The 23328-nt window shown below is 39.9% G+C and overlaps 1 protein-coding gene across 2 annotated transcripts in view; it reads left to right on the top strand.

The window, feature by feature from the left end:
• PCDH15 (protocadherin related 15) overlaps positions 1-23328 on the top strand; it is a 751423-nt gene that overhangs the window by 370825 nt on the left and 357270 nt on the right. For both annotated transcript variants that reach the window (XM_065407245.1, XM_065407244.1), the window contains exon 10: positions 13347-13553. In XM_065407245.1, the coding sequence (XP_065263317.1) occupies positions 13347-13553 (207 nt within the window). The remainder of the gene's footprint in view (positions 1-13346; positions 13554-23328) is intronic.

The raw sequence follows: 23328 nt of genomic DNA, 5'->3' as shown, positions 1-23328 counted from the left end.
AGATTCATAGATTCTAGGACTGGAAGGGACCTCGAGAGGTCATCGAGTCCAGTCCCCTGCCCGCATGGCAGGACCAAATACTGTCTAGACCATCCCTGATAGACATTTATCTAACCTATTCTTAAATATCTCCAGAGATGGAGATTCCACAACCTCCCTAGGCAATTTATTCCAGTGTTTAACCACCCTGACAGTTAGGAACTTTTTCCTAATGTCCAACCTAGACCTCCCTTGCTGTAGTTTAAGCCCATTGCTTCTTGTTCTATCCTCAGAGGCTAAGGTGAACAAGTTTTCTCCCTCCTCCTTATGACACCCTTTTAGATACCTGAAAACTGCTATCATGTCCCCTCTCAGTCTTCTCTTTTCCAAACTAAACAAACCCAATTCTTTCAGCCGTCCTTCATAGGTCATGTTCTCAAGACCTTTAATCATTCTTGTTGCTCTTCTCTGGACCCTTTCCAATTTCTCCACATCTTTCTTGAAATGCGGTGCCCAGAACTGGACACAATACTCCAGCTGAGGCCTAACCAGAGCAGAGTAGAGCGGAAGAATGACTTCTCGTGTCTTGCTCACAACACACATGTTAATACATCCCAGAATCATGTTTGCTTTTTTTGCAACAGCATCACACTGTTGACTCATATTTAGCTTGTGGTCCACTATAACCCCTAGATCCCTTTCTGCCGTACTCCTTCCTAGACAGTCTCTTCCCATTCTGTATGTGTGAAACTGATTTTTTTCTTCCTAAGTGGAGCACTTTGCATTTGTCTTTGTTAAACTTCATCCTGTTTTACTCAGACCATTTCTCCAATTTGTCCAGATCATTTTGAATTATGACCCTGTCCTCCAAAGCAGTTGCAATCCCTCCCAGTTTGGTATCATCCGCAAACTTAATAAGCGTACTTTCTATGCCAATATCTAAGTCGTTAATGAAGATATTGAACAGAGCCGGTCCCAAAACAGACCCCTGCGGAACCCCACTCGTTATGCCTTTCCAGCAGGATTGGGAACCATTAATAACAACTCTCTGAGTACGGTTATCCAGCCAGTTATGCACCCACCTTATAGTAGCCCCATCTAAATTGTATTTGCCTAGTTTGTCGATAAGAATATCATGCGAGACCGTATCAAATGCCTTACTAAAGTCTAGGTATACCACATCCACAGCTTCTCCCTTATCCACAAGACTCGTTATCCTATCGAAGAAAGCTATCAGATTGGTTTGACATGATTTGTTCTTTACAAATCCATGCTGGCTGTTCCCTATCACCTTACCACCTTCCAAGTTTTTGCAGATGATTTCCTTAATTACTTGCTCCATTATCTTCTCTGGCACAGAAGTTAAACTAACTGGTCTGTAGTTTCCTGGGTTGTTTTTATTTCCCTTTTTATAGATGGGCACTATATTTGCCCTTTTCCAGTCTTCTGGAATCTCTCCCGTCTCCCATGATTTTCCAAAGATAATAGCTAGAGACTCAGATACCTCCTCTATTAGCTCCTTGAGTATTCTAGGATGCATTTCATCAGGCCCTGGTGACTTGCAGGCATCTAACTTTTCTAAGTGATTTTTAACTTGTTCTTTTTTTATTTTATCTGCTAAACCTACCCCCTTCCCATTAGCATTCACTATGTTAGGCATTCCTTCAGACTTCTCGGTGAAGACCGAAACAAAGAAGTCATTAAGCATCTCTGCCATTTCCAAGTTTCCTGTTACTGTTTCTCCCTCTTCACTAAGCAGTGGGCCTACCCTGTCTTTGGTCTTCCTCTTGCTTCTAATGTATTGATAAAAAGTCTTCTTGTTCCCCTTTATTCCCGTAGCTAGTTTGAGCTCATTTTGTGCCTTTGCCTTTCTAATCTTGCCCCTGCATTCCTGTGTTGTTTGCCTATATTCATCCTTTGTAATCTGTCCTAGTTTCCATTTTTTATATGACTCCTTTTTATTTTTTAGATCATGCAAGATCTCGTGGTTAAGCCAAGGTGGTCTTTTGCCACATTTTCTATCTTTCCTAACCAGCGGAATAGCTTGCTTTTGGGCCCTTAATAGTGTCCCTTTGAAAAACTGCCAACTCTCCTCAGTTGTTTTTCCCCTCAGTCTTGATTCCCATGGGACCTTACCTATCAGCTCTCTGAGCTTACCAAAATCCACCTTCCTGAAATCCATTGTCTCTATTTTGCTGTTCTCCCTTCTACCCTTCCTTAGAATTGCAAACTCTATGATTTCATGATCACTTTCACCCAAGCTGCCTTCTACTTTCAAATTCTCAATGAGTTCCTCCCTATTTGTTAAAATCAAGTCTAGATCCACAAGCCAAAATAAGAAATAAACCTGATAGTGTCTAACTAAACATTCCCTATCCAAATTATTTCTTCTAGGTACGGAAGATACTTTTTCATACCTGGGTCTAACCTTACACAGCATTTCTGCTTATAGCATTGCTGCTCTGTGTCCCTGCAGCCCAGAGAACAACAGACAAAGGGAAAGTTTCTTTCCCAATTTTTAAAAGTTCTAGCCTTCCGAGTGGCTCTTTTGGTTAGGTGCCCACTTTTTTTTTTTAACCAGGGGGACTTTTTAACCTTTACAGGTAAAGCAAGTAGAGAACAGCTACCAAGAGGGATTTTACAGCTAACTGCCTGGCTGGGTGTCCATCCAAGTGGGCTACCCTCCACTTCATTTATTACAACTACATCCTTTCATTTTAATGTGAACAACTAGAATCTATCTAGCTAATAGTTTTACATATGTAGTATTTTTACTTAAATGCACCTATGTGACCTACATTTAATTGTGGAATATAGCAAGTAAGGAGCCTTTGACTTATGGATGAGAAAAAGGGAGAAGTGGCTGAAAGAGACCCATGAGGTGGCAAAAGCAGGAGCGGCGCCAGGGTTTTTGCTGCCCTAGGCAGCAGCGCTCCTCCTCTGAGCATTCGGCAGCGGGGATCCTTCCACTCCGCGTCTTCGGGGCCCTTCGGCGGCGGGTCCCGGAGCGAATGAAGGACCCGCCGCCGAATTTCTGCTGAAGACTCGGAGCGGAAGGACCCCCCGCCGCCGAATTTCCGCTGAGGGCAGCAAAATGCAGCCCCCCAAATCCTGCCACCCTAGGCGACTGCCTAGGGTCGCCTAGTGGAAGCATCAGCCCTGGGGAAAAGGGATAAGGAAAGAAAGCACTAAATTGACTCATTTGTATATGAAACTGAGTAGCAAAATCAGAATGAGGATGAGTCATATTCATGCTATCAGCTAAATACCTGAGGCAATGAGGACCTGATCAAAGTTATTTGGAGTCAATGGAAAAGGACTCAGTAGGGTCCAGATAACAGCATAATGGATACTAGCTAAAAACTCACAAGACGTTTTTCCACATTGCTCTTTTATTCACACACAACTTGTGACTGTGCAGAACTGCTGGTGAGCAGGAGGTAGGAGAGAGAAAGGAGGACCGAGGGATGTGCTGAGAGAAGCCTATGTGGAGAAAAATCAACTGTTTGTGCTGGAATGGGGGAAGTTGCAGTCTGTGGAGTCTGTGGATGGTAGAGTGCCAACGAAGGGTTGAGATCAGACACCGCCCTGCACATAGTGAATGGGGAGGCAGCAGGTTACTGAAGAGGATTGGGTCTCAGGCTGGGCTATAGGGGTGTGGGAGAAGAGTAGTGATTTGCAACTAAGTGGCCAGAGGAGAGACCATAAGCTGGTGGGTGCTGTGGTAGTGCAGTTGTGAGAGTGTGGTCTGCAGGTGAGCAAGGCGTAATGTCAAGAAGGAAGAGGTAGACTGGCAGAGTGAGAAGGGGAGGAGGGATCAGGGGGAGTGGGAACTAATTTACTCCCAAGTTACAGCCAATATAAAGTTAGGTTGTGTGTGTCATTAGGCTATCCATAACAAATATATCAGCAATATACCATCTGGGGTTGTGCTGGGGTTCTTTCCTTTTACTTCTAATTACAGCTGCAACATACCTTCCAAACTCAGCCAAGCAGAGAAGTGCACTTTAAGGGAGTGGAGAGCAGGAACAGTATTCAAGCAGGATATGTAAACTACATGCAACTTGGTCTCAGTGGATTTTGCGATAGATTTTCTGAAACAAACAAGTTCAGTACCTGATCCAAAGATGCACTGTAAAGGCTGTATTCTGTGCCTCCACTGTGAACTAGAAATCATGAAATTAAATAATAAATGTTTGCTGAATGCTCCTCTGAGAGGCAGAGGTATTTTATTGCCTTGCAGAAAGATAGAGAGGGGACATGATTTTCTGAACCTGGGGAGTCTGAGAACCACAGAGTAGCTAGTGCCAACTCTGGATACTTGGAGTCTGCCTTCCATTTTAGTCTCTAGTCCCTCATCCCCCACAGCATCCCTTGGGAGATGTCTCCCTACTTGCCCCACATTGGCTCCATTCCTCTTTTCTCCTGCTTTAGGGAACTTTCTGCCTCCTCTTTGCCGCCCCTCCCCATGCTTCCCAGTCAGTGGAAAAACCCTGAATAGAATGCAGAATTTCAGATTCTCATTCTCGGGCTCTAGCTAGTGGGTGATACTCCCCTCCATAAAACCCTAGATGCCAGAAAAAATGTTGTACTAAAACAGTATTTGTCAAAGTGACTTACACCGAACAGGACATTTTCTGGAAACAGTGCTCTCTATGAGACTCCTGTCTCATACTGAGAAAGAGGGACGATCGATGAGTTATCTTAAGTGCCTATACACAAATGCAAGAAGCCTGGGAAACAAGCAGGGAGAACTGGAAGTCCTGGCACAGTCAGGGAACTATGATGCGATTGGAATAACAGAGACTTGGTGGGATAACTCACATGACTGGAGTACTGTCATGGATGGATATAAACTGTTCAGGAAGGACAGGCAGGGCAGAAAAGGTGGGGGAGTTGCATTGTATGTAAGAGAGGAGTATGACTGCTCAGAGCTCCGGTATGAAACTACAGAAAAACCTGAGAGTCTCTGGATAAAGTTGAGAAGTGTGAGCAACAAGGGTGATGTCGTGGTCGGAGTCTGCTATAGACCACCAGACCAGGGGGGTGAGGTGGACGAGGCTTTCTTCCAGCAACTAACAGAAGTTGCTAGATCGCAGGCCCTGGTTCTCATGGGAGACTTTAATCACCCTGATATCTGCTGTGAGAGCAATACAGCGGTGCACAGACAATCCAGGAAGTTTTTGGAAAGGGTAGGGGACAATTTCGTGGTGCAAGTGCTGGAGGAACCAACTAGGGGCAGAGCTTTTCTTGATCTGCTGCTCACAAACAGGGAAGAATTAGTAGGGGAAGCAAAAGTGGATGGGAACCTGGGAGGCAGTGACCATGAGATGGTCGAGTTCAGGATCCTGACACAAGGAAGAAAGGAGAGCAGCAGAATACGGACCCTGGACTTCAGAAAAGCAGACTTTGACTCCCTCAGGGAACAGATGGGCAGGATCCCCTGGGAGAATAACATGAAAGGCAAAGGGGTTCAGGAGAGCTGGCTGTATTTTAAAGAATCCTTATTGTGGTTGCAGGAACAAACCATCCCGATGTGTAGAAAGAATAGTAAATATGGCAGGCGACCAGCTTGGCTTAACAGTGAAATCCTTGCTGACCTTAAACGCAAAAAAGAAGCTTACAAGAAGTGGAAGATTGGACAAATGACCAGGGAGGAGTATAAAAATATCGCTCAAGCATGCAAGAGTGAAATCAGGAAGGCCAAATCACACTTGGAGTTGCAGCTAGCAAGAGATGTTAAGAGTAACAAGAAGGGTTTCTTCAGGTATGTTAGCAACAAGAAGAAAGTCAAGGAAAGTGTGGGCCCCTTACTGAATGGGGGAGGCAACCTAGTGACAGAGGATGTGGAAAAAGCTAATGTACTCAATGCTTTTTTTGCCTCTGTCTTCACAAACAAGGTCAGCTCCCAGACTGCTGGACTGGGCAGCACAGTATGGGGAGGAGGTGACCAGGCCTCCGTGGAGAAAGAAGTGGTTCGGGACTATTTAGAAAAACTGGATGAGCACAAATCCATGGGGCCGGATGCCCTGCATCCGAGGGTGCTAAAGGAGTTGGCGGATGTGATTGCGGAGCCATTGGCCATCATCTTTGAAAACTCATGGCGATCGGGGGAGGTCCCGGATGACTGGAAAAAGGCTAATGTAGTGCCCATCTTTAAAAAAGGGAAGGAGGAGGATCCGGGGAACTACAGGCCAGTCAGCCTCACCTCAGTCCCTGGAAAAATCATGGAGCAGGTCCTCAAGGAATCAATTATGAAACACTTAGAGGAGAGGAAAGTGATCAGGAACAGTCAGCATGGATTCACCAAGGGGAAGTCGTGCCTGACTAACCTAATTGCCTTCTATGAGGAGATAACTGGCTCTGTGGATGAGGGGAAAGCAGTGGATGTGTTATTCCTTGACTTTAGCAAAGCTTTTGATACGGTCTCCCACAGTATCCTTGCCGCCAAGTTAAAGAAGTATGGGCTGGATGAATGGACTGTAAGGTGGATAGAAAGCTGGCTAGATCGTCGGGCTCAACGGGTAGTGATCAATGGCTCCGTGTCTAGTTGGCAGCCGGTTTCAAGCGGAGTGCCCCAAGGGTCGGTCCTGGGGCCAGTTTTGTTTAATATCTTTATTAATGATCTGGAGGATGGTGTGGACTGCACTCTCAGCAAGTTTGCAGATGACACTAAACTGGGAGGCATGGTAGATACGCTGGAGGGTAGGGATCAGATACAGAGGGACCTAGACAAATTAGAGGATTGGGCCAAAAAAAACCTGATGAGGTTCAACAAGGACAAGTGCAGAGTCCTGCACTTAGGACGGAAGAATCCTATGCACTGCTACAGACTAGGGACCGAATGGCTAGGTAGCAGTTCTGCAGAAAAGGACCTAGGAGTCACAGTGGACGAGAAGCTGGATATGAGTCAACAGTGTGCTCTTGTTGCCAAGAAGGCTAACGGCATTTTGGGCTGTATAAGTAGGGGCATTGCCAGCAGATGGAGGGACGTGATCGTTCCCCTTTATTCGACATTGGTGAGGCCTCATCTGGAGTACTGTGTCCAGTTTTGGGCCCCACACTACAAGAAGGATGTGGAAATATTGGAAAGAGTCTAGCGGAGGGCAACAAAAATGATTAGGGGTCTGGAGCACATGACTTATTTGGAGAGGCTGAGGGAACTGGGATTGTTTAGTCTCCAGAAGAGAAGACTGAGAGGGGATTTGATAGCTGCTTTCAACTACCTGAGGGGGGGTTCCAAAGTGGATGGAGCTCGGCTGTTCTCAGTGGTGGCAGATGACAGAACAAGGAGCAATGGTCTCAAGTTGCAGTGGGGGACGTCTAGGTTAGATATTAGGAAACACTATTTCACTAGGAGGGTGGTGAAGCACTGGAATGCTTTACCTAGGGAGGTGGTGGAATCTCCTTCCTTGGAGGTTTTTAAGGCCCGGCTTGACAAAACCCTGTCTGGGATGATTTAGTTGGGAATTGGTCCTGCTTTGAGCAGGGGGTTGGACTAGATGACCTCCTGAGGTCCCTTCCAACCCTGATATTCTATGATTCTATGAGGGAAAACAGAATAATGTGTGACTTTGTTGTTTCACTTAGCATCCCAATTAGGGTTAAGATAATGCCTTTTATTTGCTGTTCTAGCAGAGAAGCCTTAGAACCATGGATGAACTTTTTTATCATTACACTGACGCAAAAGGATGAGTGCAGGGCAGAGTACATTCACCCAAAGCCGTGCGGGGCAGGGCAGGTTACCCTTGTCTTAAATTACAAGTTTTCTTTATTTTGTTCAAATCATACCCTGTGACCAGCTGCACCACTATAACGCTTCAGTGTAGATGCTCACTTCAGCAAAGGGAGGGGTTCTCCCATTGCTATTGGTAACTCACCTCCCTGCAGGGGTGAAAGTGAGCCGGTACGGGCCGGTACTCCGTACCGGTCAGAACCCACACTGGCCAATACCCAGCCCACATTAAAGCGCTGCCTCCTTTTGCCTCCCCTGTCGGGGGCCCTGCCAGTAGGGTCCGTACCGGCAGGGCCGCTGACGGTGGGTGGGGGGAGGGGGCAGCAACGTTAAAGCGCTGCCGTGGCAGCGCTTTAAGGATGGTCCTTTGCTGCGGCAGCGCTTTAAGGATCCTTCTAATGCTTTCATCAGATATTTTAATACTGGTTATGTACAGAACATTTTTTCAAGTTTAGCAATGTAGTCAGTTGTACCTTTTCAGATTCTGGACCTTATGGCCCATCTGTGCCACAACAACGGCTTTTCTGTATATAAAAGCCAGGGGTGGCATTAGGGGGTAGCAAGCAGGACAATTGGCAGGGGCCCCATGCCACAGGGGGGCACTGTAAAGCTAAGTTGCTCAGGCTTCTGCTTCATTTCCGGGCTGTGGGGCTCAGGGCCCCACCCCGGGCTTCATTCCCATGTGGTGGGGCTTTGGCTTTCTGTCCTGGGCCCCAGCAAGTCTAACACTTGTCCTGCTTGGCGGACACCCTGAAACTTGCTTGCAGCCCTCCAGGGGGCCCCAGACCTCTGGTTGAGAACCACTGATCTAAGGTATGGATTGATTGCTATAAATATACAAATACTGCAAACTGCATTTAATATACAAAATCATTGCATCATTCCACAGCAGTTTACATGATAAATAGGATTAAACATATTTGATTTGAGCATTATTTAACAATTCTTATTTTATTTTGTCATTTTCCCTCTTATGTTCACTTACCTAACAAAATAAGTTTTCTCAGGGTTATTCTGATATTTACTTACACTGTAATCAGTCCTTTGTATATAGTGTAAAGGATCTGGCTGCTCTGTTATGAGTGATTATTATAACAGCATACGGAAAGTCAAAATGTCTTTATAGATAAATAGCTGTATTGGAGAAGAAGGCTTCATTAGGTTTTTGGTTTGAGTTTTTTTCCCCCCATAGATGATTTTCCATGTCCTTATGGCCCTGATGAAGGCCTGAGTTATACCTTAATTTTTCTTCATTTTAAACCCTTTAGTCACCATAATTACAGACTACTTTGCTTTCACTGAGGAACAGTGGACTCCATTTGAGATCCATTAGAGTCAACCCATAATTGTCTGGAAGGATCACTGACTGTTAGTAACACGAGGTACAACATGCTAAGGCAGAGTCCAATTATTCTGCAGTCATCCAAGCCTAGAATCATATTTTTTAATCAATGAAGTTTGATTAGAGCCCAGGATAGTAATTATTTTATGTTGTATTTAAATGAAATGAATTATATAAAATAAACTGTGACCCATAGTATCCCAAATAGCAGTGAATTTTGTATTTGGAAAAAAATACAAAGTTGTCCATTCTAAATGTTTCAGAATGTATCCACTAAAGAAACTAGATAATAAAATATTTATACTTTCAAATATAATAATCTCATCTACAATCAATAAAAAGAAAATTCGCTCTGGTATTAATGTAATGGGAATTATTCATAGGATTCACTTGCTTGTGAGAACAGGTCCTGTAAACAGAATGCTGAACTTTATCCTTGGAAAGTATAGTTTACAAAAGTCTATTATAACACCATGGTTCTCAGCTAGAGAGCGGGCTACAACCTGGAAGTGGATTGCATCTCCCCTGTGATTGGGTTGTGATGCACATAGTTTCTGGCAGACTAGGCTTCCCTGATTGCCCCCCTATGGTGTAATCAAATAAAGCATGAACAAATGCTTTAAAAACACAGAAAATGCAGGTATCCAAAGAGAAAAGCAAGCAGGCGGAAACACTTTGGATCCAGAAACAAAGGAGTCAGAATTTTGTTGTGTTTTTTTTTAAAAGGAGGCATGAAGATAATTAACTTGTTTTCAGCTTTCCTTTTACTAGCAGAACTGAGTGTCTGAAACAAACATATGTTTTATGTAACTGCATCTTTTAAATTGAAAGAATGAAACCTGAGAAGCTACATGGATACTGCCAAAGAAATTGAGTAAGGCATTGTAGACTAAAAGTATAAACAGTGTAAACTAATGCTGGTCAGACTGTTCCAGATAAATAATTGATTCTGTGAATCTTTCCTTTTTCTCATATTCAAATAAAACGTACAAACTAACCATAATTTTCATGATTTTTTTTATTTGTAATTTTTTTTCAAATGATTTTATTCAAACAAATTACAGCCTTTGGTTCTATCTGCAGAGCCTTTTGATTTTTCATTATTCTTTGTGTGATTGGATATCTAAGTTATATAGTATTTCTATTTCTTGTTTAGATAACTGAATTTTTTTAAACATGAGAATAACTTAGTAATAGTGAATAAAAAATAATTATTTTCATAAATGAATACCTTTGTTCACAAACAAATATATTTCACAAAATCTATGTGAATAGAAACAATCCATATGTTCATGGTAAAAAAAGTCCCAAACACAGCTAAAACGGAGTCATGAGTCAGAAGTGTTTTAAAACATAAATCTGGAAACTTCTCATAATCTTATGATATTACATCTTTATCTCTGATTCAGGTTCCTGAGGCAAATGTTGGAGATAAAGGCCAGATTCACCCAGGCAACAAGTGTACAAAACCTGTTTTTTGGTCTACTAGCATACATTTAGAGCTGAGTGAATTATTCATAATGACTACTTTATTCTCTCTTTTTTTCTGCTTATGGAATAACCAGTAGCATATCATGATTTCTTTGGATGTATTTTTATTAAAATTATTCAAAACTTTTCCCAAGCATTTTAAAGTCTTTGAATTGGTCACAAACAGTGCTCTATGAGGAGTCAATATTTAGTTTCCATTAGCGCTCAAGCATATCACTTAAAAATTCTATTTCTGCAAACATTACTGCCTCTTTAAACTTAAGCACTCAGATATACACAGAGTGCCTACAAAAAGAGGTGCTAAGTGGTCTGAAATGAATTGATTAAAAAAAACTATTTGAAGAAATTACTTCTTAAAAGATGTTGTGTTTTGCTAATTACTGAAATAATATATATTCATAAAGTTTCAAAATATTTGGTTTGTCTAAGCATGCAGGTATATATTTGTGTCTGAATGTATTTGTAAATACTTGTAATTTGTTGGCAGTTCTAATTCTGTATGTACATTGAATGTCCAATTTATAATGATAGAATATAGTAATAATACTTTGAGAGTGGTATTTGTTTAAATAATATAACTATGAGAAAATAATTCCACTAAGTATATTACAAATAGTACATATTAATATGTCAGTGAACTTCTGTAGCTAGTGTTTTACTTATATGTTCACTTTTAATTCCATTTGATTATTTGGATTAAAAAGTAACTATCATCAAATAAGGCTCCTCAGACTCCTTTGTTGACTTTTCATGAGTAAAACCTTAGAGAAGGAAAACAGCAAGTACTCATGCTGTTCCTGGAATATAACCAGAAGCCAAAAGGCTAAATTAAGCTCCTTTTGCATCTATTTTCCTTAGTCCCCTCCTGGTTGCATTCAGTTTGCATTTTTATTGGAAGATTTCTCTTTAAATACAGGACTTCTCTTCAGATTCTCAACACTCTTTCTGCTTAAGCAGCATATGTTAATGTAAGGGAGTTTTGCAGTGCTTGTAAGGAAGTAATTACTGGTGTATTTATGAATAAACTCATACTTCTATGAGACTTCTCTTGGATATCAGGGGAGAAACTGGAGGAGGGGAAAATACTCCTCGTCCTCAAGGGAGACATAAGTGTTGTTGTCTCATCTCATTTCTGAGCTTACTCTGAGTCCTAACACAAAATGTCACATATTTTGCATGCATACAATACACAGTTGTTTATATTTGGTAAAATCCTGAAAGGCAGGAAAGTGGAGATTAAAATATTTCCCTCACTTTAATCATGCTAATCCAAATTCAGTGAGGTTATATGGTGTGTAAAACAGGACAAAATGTATTTTATTCTTTTCTAACATAAGAACTGTAAAAGGTATCCTATACCATATAGGGAAATTTCAGTCAAGTTCCCTTCCCCCTTTCAGCTAAATCTCTTGAAAGGTAGAGAGGGTTTATATTATAATTCCTCATTTATTACAAGTATTAGGTCCATTCCTAGTAATGCATAAATATATAGTGTAGGGATCAGTAGAAAATGGGTTTTTTTTCTCCCTTCACATTTTAAATGTTTTTTTTTTCATTTTACTATTCCAAAGGATTCTAAATTATACAAAAATCTGTGTCAATCAAAACTAGTACTGTGTAAAACTGCTTTGCAGTGAGTTTTAACCTCTGGGCCACATATGTAAGATATTGGATCTGAAAAGCAATAACGTGTGCAAATTTGGCACAGTCAAGAGAAAATAGAAGGCATATCTAGGTACAGCTTAGTGCGTTCCTGACTTTCTTTTAAAAGGGCGGTTTCTGTCAAGTATTCAGAGACTTTTGCCATTGTCATCTAAACAATAGGAGCTTTGCTTCCTAATGTCTGCCACTGTCCCAAATGAGGATTTTACCTGAGTAGGAATTACCGGTTCTGGCTAGTGGCGCTCCAGCTGGGGAGCGGGGTTGGGGTCTTGCCCCACTCCGCATGGCTTCCGGAAGCAGTGGCACATCTCCCCCTCTCCCAGCTCCTACGTGTAGGGACAGCCAGGGGACTCCACACGCTGCCCCCACCCCAAGTGCCGCCCCCGATCTCCCATTGGCCTCTGATCGCGCCTCTGCGTAGGAACCTGAGGGAGGACATGCCGCTGTTTCTGGGAGCTGCTTGAGGTAAGCACTGCCCGGAGCCTGCCCCCTGCCCCCCTTCTATGCCCCAATCCCCTGATCGCCCTCCAAACCCCTCAGTCCCAGCCTGGAGCACCCTCCTTCATCCCCTGCCTCATCCCAGAGCCCGCCCCCCCCCAGCCAGAGCCCTCCCGCCCCCCCCAAACCCCAATTTCTTGAGCATTCATGGTCCGCCATACAATTTCCATACCCAGATGTGGCCCTCGGGCCAAAAAGTTTGCCCACACCTAGACTCTAGGTGGTAATTATATTGTCCAGTGAATACATTTATGCAGAGATTTGTGGCTTCTCTCATCTTCATTGCAAGAGATTTTTCATAACCACTAATATATTAAACAATTATTTTTACTAATACTGTATGTCTTGAGTTTCTCTCTAGTTATTAAAATCAACATGACTAAATCTATAGTATCTGCCTTGTTAGTTAATTCTTTGGTTAGTATATATGTATTTTCTGAGATGTGATGTTTCAAAATAAGCAGAGAAATACTAAATATTAGTTATCTGTGTGAAAGTATTGTTACCCTTGAAAGTAAAGCAGTAGTAATTATTGACTATTCATAGTTGTACTTGAGCTGAGTCAATTATATACTCTATAAAGAGATTAATAAATGATATAAAAAGAGCCCATAGCCAATCAGATTTGTGTCTTTTTAGGCAGAACAAGACAATGGTCATCCACTTCCTGCCTTTGCCAATTTACATATCGAAGTCCTGGATGAGAACAATCAGAAGCCTTACTTCACAGAATCTCTGTATGAGGGGTTTATTCTGGAGTCCTCTCCAGTGGGCACAACCATCTCTGACAACCAGAATTTGACTTCTTCACTACAAATCATAGCTTTGGACAATGATGTAGAAGAGGTGTGTTTCTCTTTCTTTTTACTAAACCATCCTTATGTGTGTTTAAAGTTTTTATAGAGGCTTAGAAATGTCCATTTTTAAACACTTAAAATGTGAGTGAAGCCTTTGAAATAAGGTAAATTATCATTTATATACAGTACACCATATACAGTCGAACAGTTTGTTTTTATTTATTCACTTATTTATAATATAGCAAGTAATTTAATGAATGAATTTGAATTATCCACAAGTAGTTAATGATTTTTTTTTTAAGTTTAGTCACTATTTGAAATTATTTGCTGAATCATTTCTGCAGATAATCTTGATCAGTAGTTTTTTTCATTAGTACTTCATTGTGAGTATTCAATATTTGAAATTTCAGCTGTGGTGGTTCATTTTGATTCTGCATGCATAGTGGTTTATACAATGATTTACAGGTTACATTGTATCATGTATGTTTCTTAGCTGTCTGAATGTTTCCAGGTTTCCAGTGAAAGTACTTTTCTGAGTTCAAAACTGACTTTGGTTACTATTCTGTTATATTTGCTTAAAATTTGCTATTGTCATGAACATTCCTGCCAGTGAATTTATTTGCATGTATATTTGCATAAAGTGAACACAGAAGTGGGTTTTTCTTCAGACAAATGTTCAGGAAATTATTTAATATATTCCCCATCTCTGAACACCACAGGCCTGATTCAGCACTGAGCTGATCCATTTTTGTGTCAGTCTGACTCCACTGACTGGGTAACACAGTGGTAATTCAGATCCTATATGTCTCAGAGAGATTAATCCTTCAGGCCAAATTCAGCTCTACTGGAAGGGTTGCAACTTCCGTGAAGCAAAAACTTGCTTACATTAGTCTTCTCTTCTATAAACGTAGGTATGAAGTGCTAAATTCAACCCCTGGGCCTTAAATGGGAGTTGCATCTGCTTACACCAGGGTTGAATTTGGTCTGAAACATTTATATACTTGAACTATATACCATTACAGCTAAGGTTATCTGTGTACTTGGGTCAGAAGAACTTGGCAGAAGTTAGGGTTTTACAAACCCTTTAGAATATTTTTGGATTTAAAGGTTTAAACTTTTTAAAGCTTTTTTTTTTTTTAATTCACTGTTAATTTAAATGATTGCTCTTCAAGGATAATCTAATTTTTAAAGCATGTTGTTCTGACTAAGCAGAAGCCTACGCTATGTAAACTGTTCTATTCAAATGCAACCTTGTCCTGTTTGTGACCATTAGAACAGTATTTTATTAATTTTATTTTATATTGTTTTTAAAAGGGGGGAAATGTAACAGTACAGAATTTGTTTTTCCAGAATTAAAACTGAACTTGAACATCAAATGTACCAAGTTTGGAATTTAGTTTAGAACTCACAATATTTTTAGGAAGAAAGAAGGCATAAAATTGGGAATGAGCAAAGAAAAGACGGGGTCATAAAGAGTGAAGCTGAATTAAAGAGGCCAAGTCTTTAAGGTGAAGAGAAACTTGAAGATTAAGTGAGAGAAGAGGGGGAAGCCACTGTGAAGACTGAAAATATGGGGAGACAAGGTCAGTGTGTAGGGAAGTAGATACAGTTTGGCTATAGCATTTTAGACAGACCAGAGAGGAATAGGAGAGTGGAGGCTTGAGAACCTGAAATTCTATCCATTCATCCAAGTTTTTTTTTTATAATGGCACCCATCACTGTACTATCTGAGCACCTCCCATTATATGCAGTGTTTACAGCAAGACTAATAATTTATTGCTGAGCCCTCGTCTACATTAACATTCAAACTCTATTAGCACCTTTCTATTAACAGATGAAGTATGTGTAAAATTGAAATTTTAGTCATGGTTTAACACGTTAATTAATGCAGGTTAACTCACATGGCCGTAAATTCTAATGTAGAGACCACACAAATGTTTGTTGCCAGTCATGTTTAATGGGCCACTTCACCTTGAATGGTTCCTTGAAATACATTAACTACTTATGCTAAACAATCTGTTCCACCTTGTATTTAGCTGTGACACTGAGTACGTTTCCTAGACCTGAAGAAGAGATCTGTGTAAGAAGTTGGTCCAATAAAAAATATTACCTCACCTTACCATCGCATCTCTCATGTTTAACTGTAGACTACTGGGGACTAATGATTAGCAACTAAAATTTGTGCTCTTCCTACAGTAGACATTTAAGTTGTGTTATTTAACGAGTGTTAATGAAACTGTTGTTAAAACACAACTAAATTCAAGTTTGGACATATTCATGAGTCTTGTGACAAACTGTTAATGCAGTTTCAAATGTCAGTGGAGATAGAGCTTTATGCTTCTATGATTTTGGTATCCATGGGAGTTGTATGCTTGATGTGCTGAAAATCTATTTTCCTATGAATCTCAATTGTTAGTTTAATTAACTTAATAGAGTTGATTAATTTTTCATCATAGCATAAATATTCATAATACTAATCACAGACTCCTAGACTTTAAGATCAGAAGGGCCATCATGATCATCTGATCTATCTCCTGCACATTGCAGGCCACAGAATCTCACCCACCCTCTCTTGTAACAGACCCCTAACCTCTGGCTGAGTTACTGAAGTCTTCAAAACATGATTTAAAGACTTCAAGTTACAGAGAATTCACCATTTATACTAGTTTAAACTTGGAAATGACCCATGCTGCATAGAAAGGCGAAGACCCCCCAGGGTCTCTTAAATGTATTAATTGCATATAGTTAGCTATGACTGGAGTCAATTTCACCCATATTATTAAAAGTGATGAAATATTTCCAAAAAGTATTCTTCTCCAGAAATAGCTTTGATGGAAAATTTTTGTCCAGTTCTACATCTCCAACAGAGCTAGGTCACTTTACAAGGATTGAAATCAATGGCCGTATGCCAATACCCACCAACCAGGCTTTAAGACCTAAAACATCAGGTGGAGAATAAGCAATAGAAACACATTAACACTTTCACAGTTAGAAAATTTTGTTTTCATGCAAATTTCCAAGGAATAAAAAATGAAGAAAGAAGTAAAGAAAATAATATAAATATTCTATAACAATTGTTTCTATATAGTGTTACAATATTTTTCTTGAGGCAACAGATGGTCTTTAAGATACTGTAAATCAGTGTTTTGCAAAGACTTCCAAAACTGATTGTGGACGGTGTATGGCCTAACTGATCACAGAAATTCTCTGAAAAGATATTGGCATTAATAACTAAATGTACATTAATGTATTTTAGTCAACTAATATTATAATGTGACTTTTTTTCTGAAAAAAAGCTCATTAAACAGACAGACATAAATGGCAAACAAAATGGGGGAATTGGGTGGAAGCACAATAGATTTTCTGTATTATTTCTTGTGTGGTTTCAGCCATGTGAACTAATGAAGGAACTCTTCTAGCTTAAGTCAGTCGATTCTCATTTACATATTGCCCATAATTTTCTAAAGCACGACTAAACAAGACATAATTTCATCATGCACCTTAAGTTAGAAACTAAAATAAAAGATCCATTGCAAAATTAACATGATAAACAAACCCCTGGTGTGCAGTAATTTGATTTATGGATCTGAGAATTTGAAAACTTTGAAAATTTGAAATTAATGAATGCTTTCCCCGCTCTCAGAATATAAAGCTAAGAGTTACTGTTAATAATAGCTTCCAGTTCACAATCTCAGACATGGAACTTAAATATTATATTAAATATTAATTATGTAGGTGCCTTCAACATTAGTACTTTGAAGCCAAGGATTCATTTTCAGAGGCAGAGTGGCTAGATCACCCACTTCCACGGAGATACTCAGAACAGAACTGCATGATGATCTCCTAATATCATTTCCTAGGAATTGTCCCCTCATGGGTGATGGATTCAAAGGATGGGAGGAAGATGGGGAGGGTATAGATCTGCAGGGAAAGGTCACAGTAAGCCTGCAAATATAGGAGTCATCTGCAAGAGCACGTCCTGTCTGTGCTCATCTGCTGGGTCTTCAAACACTTGTAGTAAACTCCTGCTGTGCTGCCTGTAGTGCTCCCTCGCCCTCCAGTGGGGAGGGAGGCCACTCTGCCTCGTTGTCTTGGGGTTTAGTCCTCGGCCTCGGGTCACACTAGTGGGACTGAGCCGTAAGCAGTCTAGAGCTCTGGGCCCATCTGATAGAGACAAACACACAACAACGGTCTGGGCCCCTTGTCCCAGCCCATGTGCGGGGCAGCGACTTGAGGTCTGCTCAACTGAATATGACACTTCTTCCATGCTGGTGGGAGGGCAGTATGTAAGTATAGTTTATACAGATAGTTTTAAAAATTAACAAGACATGTCAGATCACAGCACAAGGTGAAAGAGCTGCAGGGCATAGATAATTCTATTTTTTAACTTCTACGTTTGTTAAAGACATAGAGATTTTATTTTAGGTTTGTAAATAAACTTAAAAATCAGACATTATTGGCCATTAAAAAGACAACGTTTATCCACTGTGTGGTATGTAAATATTGGCTTTTAATGGTGACCGCTGTGATGTTGTCCATAATAATACTTTGTATTTGCTCTTCTTACTTAAAATCCACAAAGTAATTTAAATCATATTTTGTATTATTCTTCATTTACCTGCCCAAATTTGTCTTCACTCCTGAGCCATCTAACCTAAATTTCAACCCTTGTCCAGTTATAAATCTTTCAAAAACTGACTTTATATAAATGGGATTGTTGGCAGACCTGTAACTGTAGCAGCATTGTCCATTGCTGTTATAATTAAGTAGGCTGTTTAAATGGCATAAATTTAATTAAGCCACATAAATACTTTGGGAGCCAAGTAAACTGAAGCGGGGAAGTGTTCCAGGGCCTTTTATAGCTTCTGCCATGTGGCGGGAATCCCATTGTTCTTACTGTGGAAAATTACAGTAACAAGATGGTGTTTGGAGTCACATGGACAAGTCACATGTCCATGCATAATTTTGCCTAGTCACAGCAGGAAAGTCCATTAAGAGTAGATGGGCATCTTCCACTGTAAGTTAAGTGCTCCTTGATGAGCCACTTAATTTGAATAGTCCCTCCGAGATGTGCTGGCTAACTATCTTGTGGGCGTTACCTCAAGAGCAAAGATTTGAAATACAGGTATAGAGCCAATACTCATAACTTCAAATACAAAAATGATACATGCAGACAAATAGCATAATCATATTCAGCGAGTCATAATCTTTCCATAGACATCTTACATGCCACATTTTGTACAAGGTTTGTTGCAATTATATAACATGGTTGCAACAATGATCTATATGGTCATATTTTAATCAGATAACATAACAGCCCCACCTTCCATTTCTTGTATGTATCCCTTTTGGTTTTTAGATAGCTAAAAATCTCATTATGAAGACACATTGGTCTCCTGCGGCTCTTATATTTCCTCTGCATTAGAGTAGCTTGATGTTGAGCCTCTAGTGTTACATCTTTTAGGAACTGCCAGCCCCCTTTCAATTCCTTTTCTTCCTAACTGTTTTTTCCCTGGGACCTTGCCTACTATTTCCCTGAGTTGGTTGAAATCTGCCTTTTTGAAGTCCAGTGTGCTTGTTTTGCTGTTCTCGTGTCCTCCTTTCCTTAAGATTTTGAACTCTATCTGATCATGATCACTTCCTTTGTGTTTGAAACTAATTCATCCCTGTTGGGCAAAACCAGATCCAAAATGCATGAGCGCATAGTTGTTTCCTTCACTTCCTGATTCAGAAAGTTGTCCCTACACATGCTAAGAACTTGCAGGATGTATTATGGGTTTTTTTGTATTCGTCTTCCAACAGATATCAGGGAAGTTAAAATCTCCCATTAATACTAGTTCATGTGTGTTAGTTAATCTTGTTACTGCTTGGAGAATGCTTCAGCTACTTCCTCCTCTTGATTTGGTGGTATATAATAGAGCCCCCTGCTGTAACATCACTACTATTCTTTTCCGTCTTTATCCTCACTTGCATACTCTCAGTAGGTCTGCTGCTCACTTATTCTTGAACCTCAGAGCAAGTGTCTATATTTTTGACATAAAGCGCAATGTTGTACATCATATTGAAACCTTCTGGTACACCTTAACTTACCTTTACAGACACATTAAAACCTTCTGGAACACCTTATCACTAGGGATCAGGTAGGTCCCTTGCTTTGTTCTGCTTTATTGTGGTTCCTATACCACTCTCATCATAGTATCAGAACACCTTCCAGAAGTACATTTTGGCCTTATGTAGTCCCCTCAGATAAGAAAGTCATAGCCTAAGAGTAGGGTCTCCAAAAAACAGCCAAGGAATAGTCTCCTAGCTGATCTCCATCACCTAAGGATGATAGTTGCTAGTTATCTTTTATTCTTTGATTGTTCTTGCATTGCTTTGTGATCTTGGCATCATTGTACTGTATTCTTTGTCCAAGGGATCATTTGCAGAAGGAGAAGACTCTGAGACTTTCAATAAGCTAAGACGACATTTTCCATCTGCACCATCCCCAACTGGAATTGTGGGTTCTTCCTCCTTTTCTTCCCTGAAGATTATATGTTTTCAAAGAACTGCAAAGGGCTATCTGGTTGATGTCATCCATGAGTCATGGATATCCTGTAGGCTAATCGGCCTAGAAGTGTGGGCTATTTCCATCAACATTGTTAAAAATAGCACTCTGTGCTAATTCTTATTGAAGAGGAGTGTATAAAACAAGTTTGGAGTTTTTACAAGAAGCAGCTATGAATGGATTATAAAGCTAGGGGGGAAAAGATGAAAAGACACACATTTTGCAAAGTTTCAATAATATAAAAAAAAAAAAGAAAAAATTCCCCTTCTTCACTTATATTCTGCCCCCTTTTTCTTGGGCGTAGGACCATTCCACAAACTTACTGTACTTATGCTATCTGCATTAGAAGTGATGGTGACATAATATGCCACTCCCATCCCATCCACCCTTTTTGCTCTGTGATATGGCAGGATGGTTTTACTTGGTGGTTCCCGTGGAGTGCTGAATGGCAACTTCCCTGATCCCAAGCAGGTTATCTGGGTATGACAGTATGGGTCACTGCCTTAATCCATCAAGTGTGTTCTAGGGGATGAGATGCAGCTCTACTGCATGCATGGGATTTGGGTTGCCTCTTAGCCCTGGTACAGCCAGAGTTTAGTTGCAGATGCAGCCTCTTTGCTGCTTCCTGCTACACAATATGGGTAGAGGAATCCTTTATGGGAGTGGGAAATGACCCATATGTGGCTCTTTCCCTGAAGAGGATCACTCATTTCCTTCTGACGTCTTGGAAGGAAGTTAATTGGCTTCAAGGTTGGGGCAGGAAGTGTGTGGACAAGCCACCAGAGGCACTCTTTGGATACTGAGGTTTGTTCTGGAAACTTATGGGAAAGTCCTCTAGAAATTTATAGAGAATTATATCCCTTCTACAAGTTTTACACAGTGGTTCAAAAATCTGTTTTCTATTGATTCTGTCAGTGTTAAGAGTAATTTCTGTAGAAGCTATTGATTTTATCCCTATTAAATTCTATAGGAATTTTTTTTTGTAAAGGAAATGAACTTCAGTAGGAGGGAACCGTGTTGTGTGAACTGAAAGTGACCTTCTTCCCAGATTTGCAAATTTTCAAGAACTGCTCTGAGATTTGGAAGTAGAACAAACCAGGCTCAGTATAAATGGACTCCATGTGCATTGTGAAAGCTTTTTGCAGCTCACCTAATTGTTTCAGATTTGTAACTGTTATTTTTTCCATTTTCATAAGGTACATCATTGTTGTATATGTGTTTTTGTTTGTATGTATTCATTTTATATCATGTTTGTTTTGTTTTGTAGCTTGTACCAGATGCCATTCCTGTAGGTACTGGGTGTTGAGTGTGTGAAACTATATTTTGGTTGGAATTGTGTGCTTTGGTTTCTCTTTCCTTCATGTTTATTTCAGTAAAGCTGGGAAACTTTGAAACTATTGTTTTTTTAGAGAAGTCTGCCTGTAACACATTAAATACATTGGGCCATATTCATCTCTGCTGTAAGCCCACTTAAGTCAGTGGAATTTTAATAGGGATATGTTACAACTGTTTTATATATTCAGCAGATAAATATATATCCTGCTACAAAATAAATCGTCATTGCTACAGAAAATGACATTGATTACTTACCAGATGGGTAACAATAAATAGTCTAAATAGCGCCAAGATAAAACATATGAGGTTTGTTCTGCATGCTTGAAGTGGTTCTTAGCTGCATGTTGTTAGTTTACACTATTCTGAGTGGTTTCTGATTGCCGGTTCTATCTGATCTGCTCAGACCTTTGCATACAATTTGGCAGAGAGAACCTCAAATACCCACTGTAGTAGTCAAGAATGGTAGTGCTTGTGTACAATCCTTATTTTTAAAAGAATGATTATATTTATAATAGTGATCACAAAAGTGACATATAGTGTTCCATTATTTAGTTTGTCTCAGTGTCTCCCATATCAAATCTGCTCAATTTACAAGTCAAAGATTTTTTTTCCTGACATCAAGCCTAACCTGCAATCAGAATTTAGCTGGCAGTTTTTGTTAATGATGGATGACACCGAAGAGAATGCTAAATTCCATTATTATAGCTTTTTGGAGGAGTATGTCTCTTTCACTGTATCAGTCCTATCACAACCATCTTCCCAATATTCCATTCTGGATACTCACCAAGTATTCACTTGCTTTGAGATGAGAGTTCTAATGTCTGTGATTAATAGTGTCTTTAGCATAGAAAGCATCCAAATTCCATTGATGGACCTCAAAGAAAGTAATAGAACACATAGATGGTCAGAAGCAAAGGGTTATAATGGAACCCAGGGAACTCCACATGATTGTATGTTTGAAACAAAAGTCATCTAGAAAGTTAAATTAATCATGTTCAAAACTGTGTGACTAGCAGGAACCATACAAGACAGATTTGGCTAGAAGGCCATACAGTGTTTAGGAATCACTTGTGTGATATCAAATTAAGTGGAAAGGTTCAAAGAACGAAATTGGAATGAACATTCTTAGAGTTATAAACAAATCCTTTAGTTGAACTGAGCCTGTGCTAACTCAGTACTATATAGAGATCTAAAAAATGGCTTGGAATTTTCTGAAAATAAAGTTCTGTGTTTAACTTTATAGAGTCTACAAGTGAACAGTCATTGCCACCACTTCTGGAAAAAACATAATGGACACCCTTTTTTCTTTCTTTGGACTATTAATGGCGAAAAGAGCTTTAATTTTACTGACAGCTGTCATGGTTACAGTGTATCTTTAAGTGACAGGAAACCACTCATTTGTAACACTTCTTGCACTTAGTTTTGAGCAATTGAAGTGTTTTCCTAGGTCTAGGACTTAAATAGTATAATCTTTGTCTTCCAAATCTGTGCTTCAGTGTCCTAGAGTACTTTGGACTGCAAAATTAAATCTTTTTTTCATCTTTTTGCCCTATTCTGTGTTTGCAACTGTTTATTACAGTATTATAGTTTTAGTGCTTTTGTTTCAGGTTGTTGAAATGTTTCAGTTATGCCTGCTAGGCCATGAGAATCTTAAGGTTTTTCACTCTGAAGTAACTTTTTAATTCCTAAATCTTCCTGCATAATTAATTAGCTAGGAGTAGAAGGAAATTGATCTTCAGGAAAGCTGTTTATGATACAGTTTGAGTAAATGCTCTTAGAACAAGAACAGTGCTCTCAGAAAAGTAATATTACACCTTTTGACACTGTGTTTTAGTGTTCATAACTGTGTAGCTATATATTTGTCTGGTTTTGTCTACAGAATTCTTTTGTGAGATGAGAGTCTAAAACCATAACAAGTTTAAGCTTCAGATTTCATTTAGTG

The sequence above is a fragment of the Emys orbicularis genome, chromosome 7, assembly GCF_028017835.1.
Source record: "Emys orbicularis isolate rEmyOrb1 chromosome 7, rEmyOrb1.hap1, whole genome shotgun sequence".
NCBI classification, from domain to species: domain Eukaryota; kingdom Metazoa; phylum Chordata; order Testudines; family Emydidae; genus Emys; species Emys orbicularis.
This window is presented reverse-complemented; position numbering and strand designations above follow the sequence as displayed.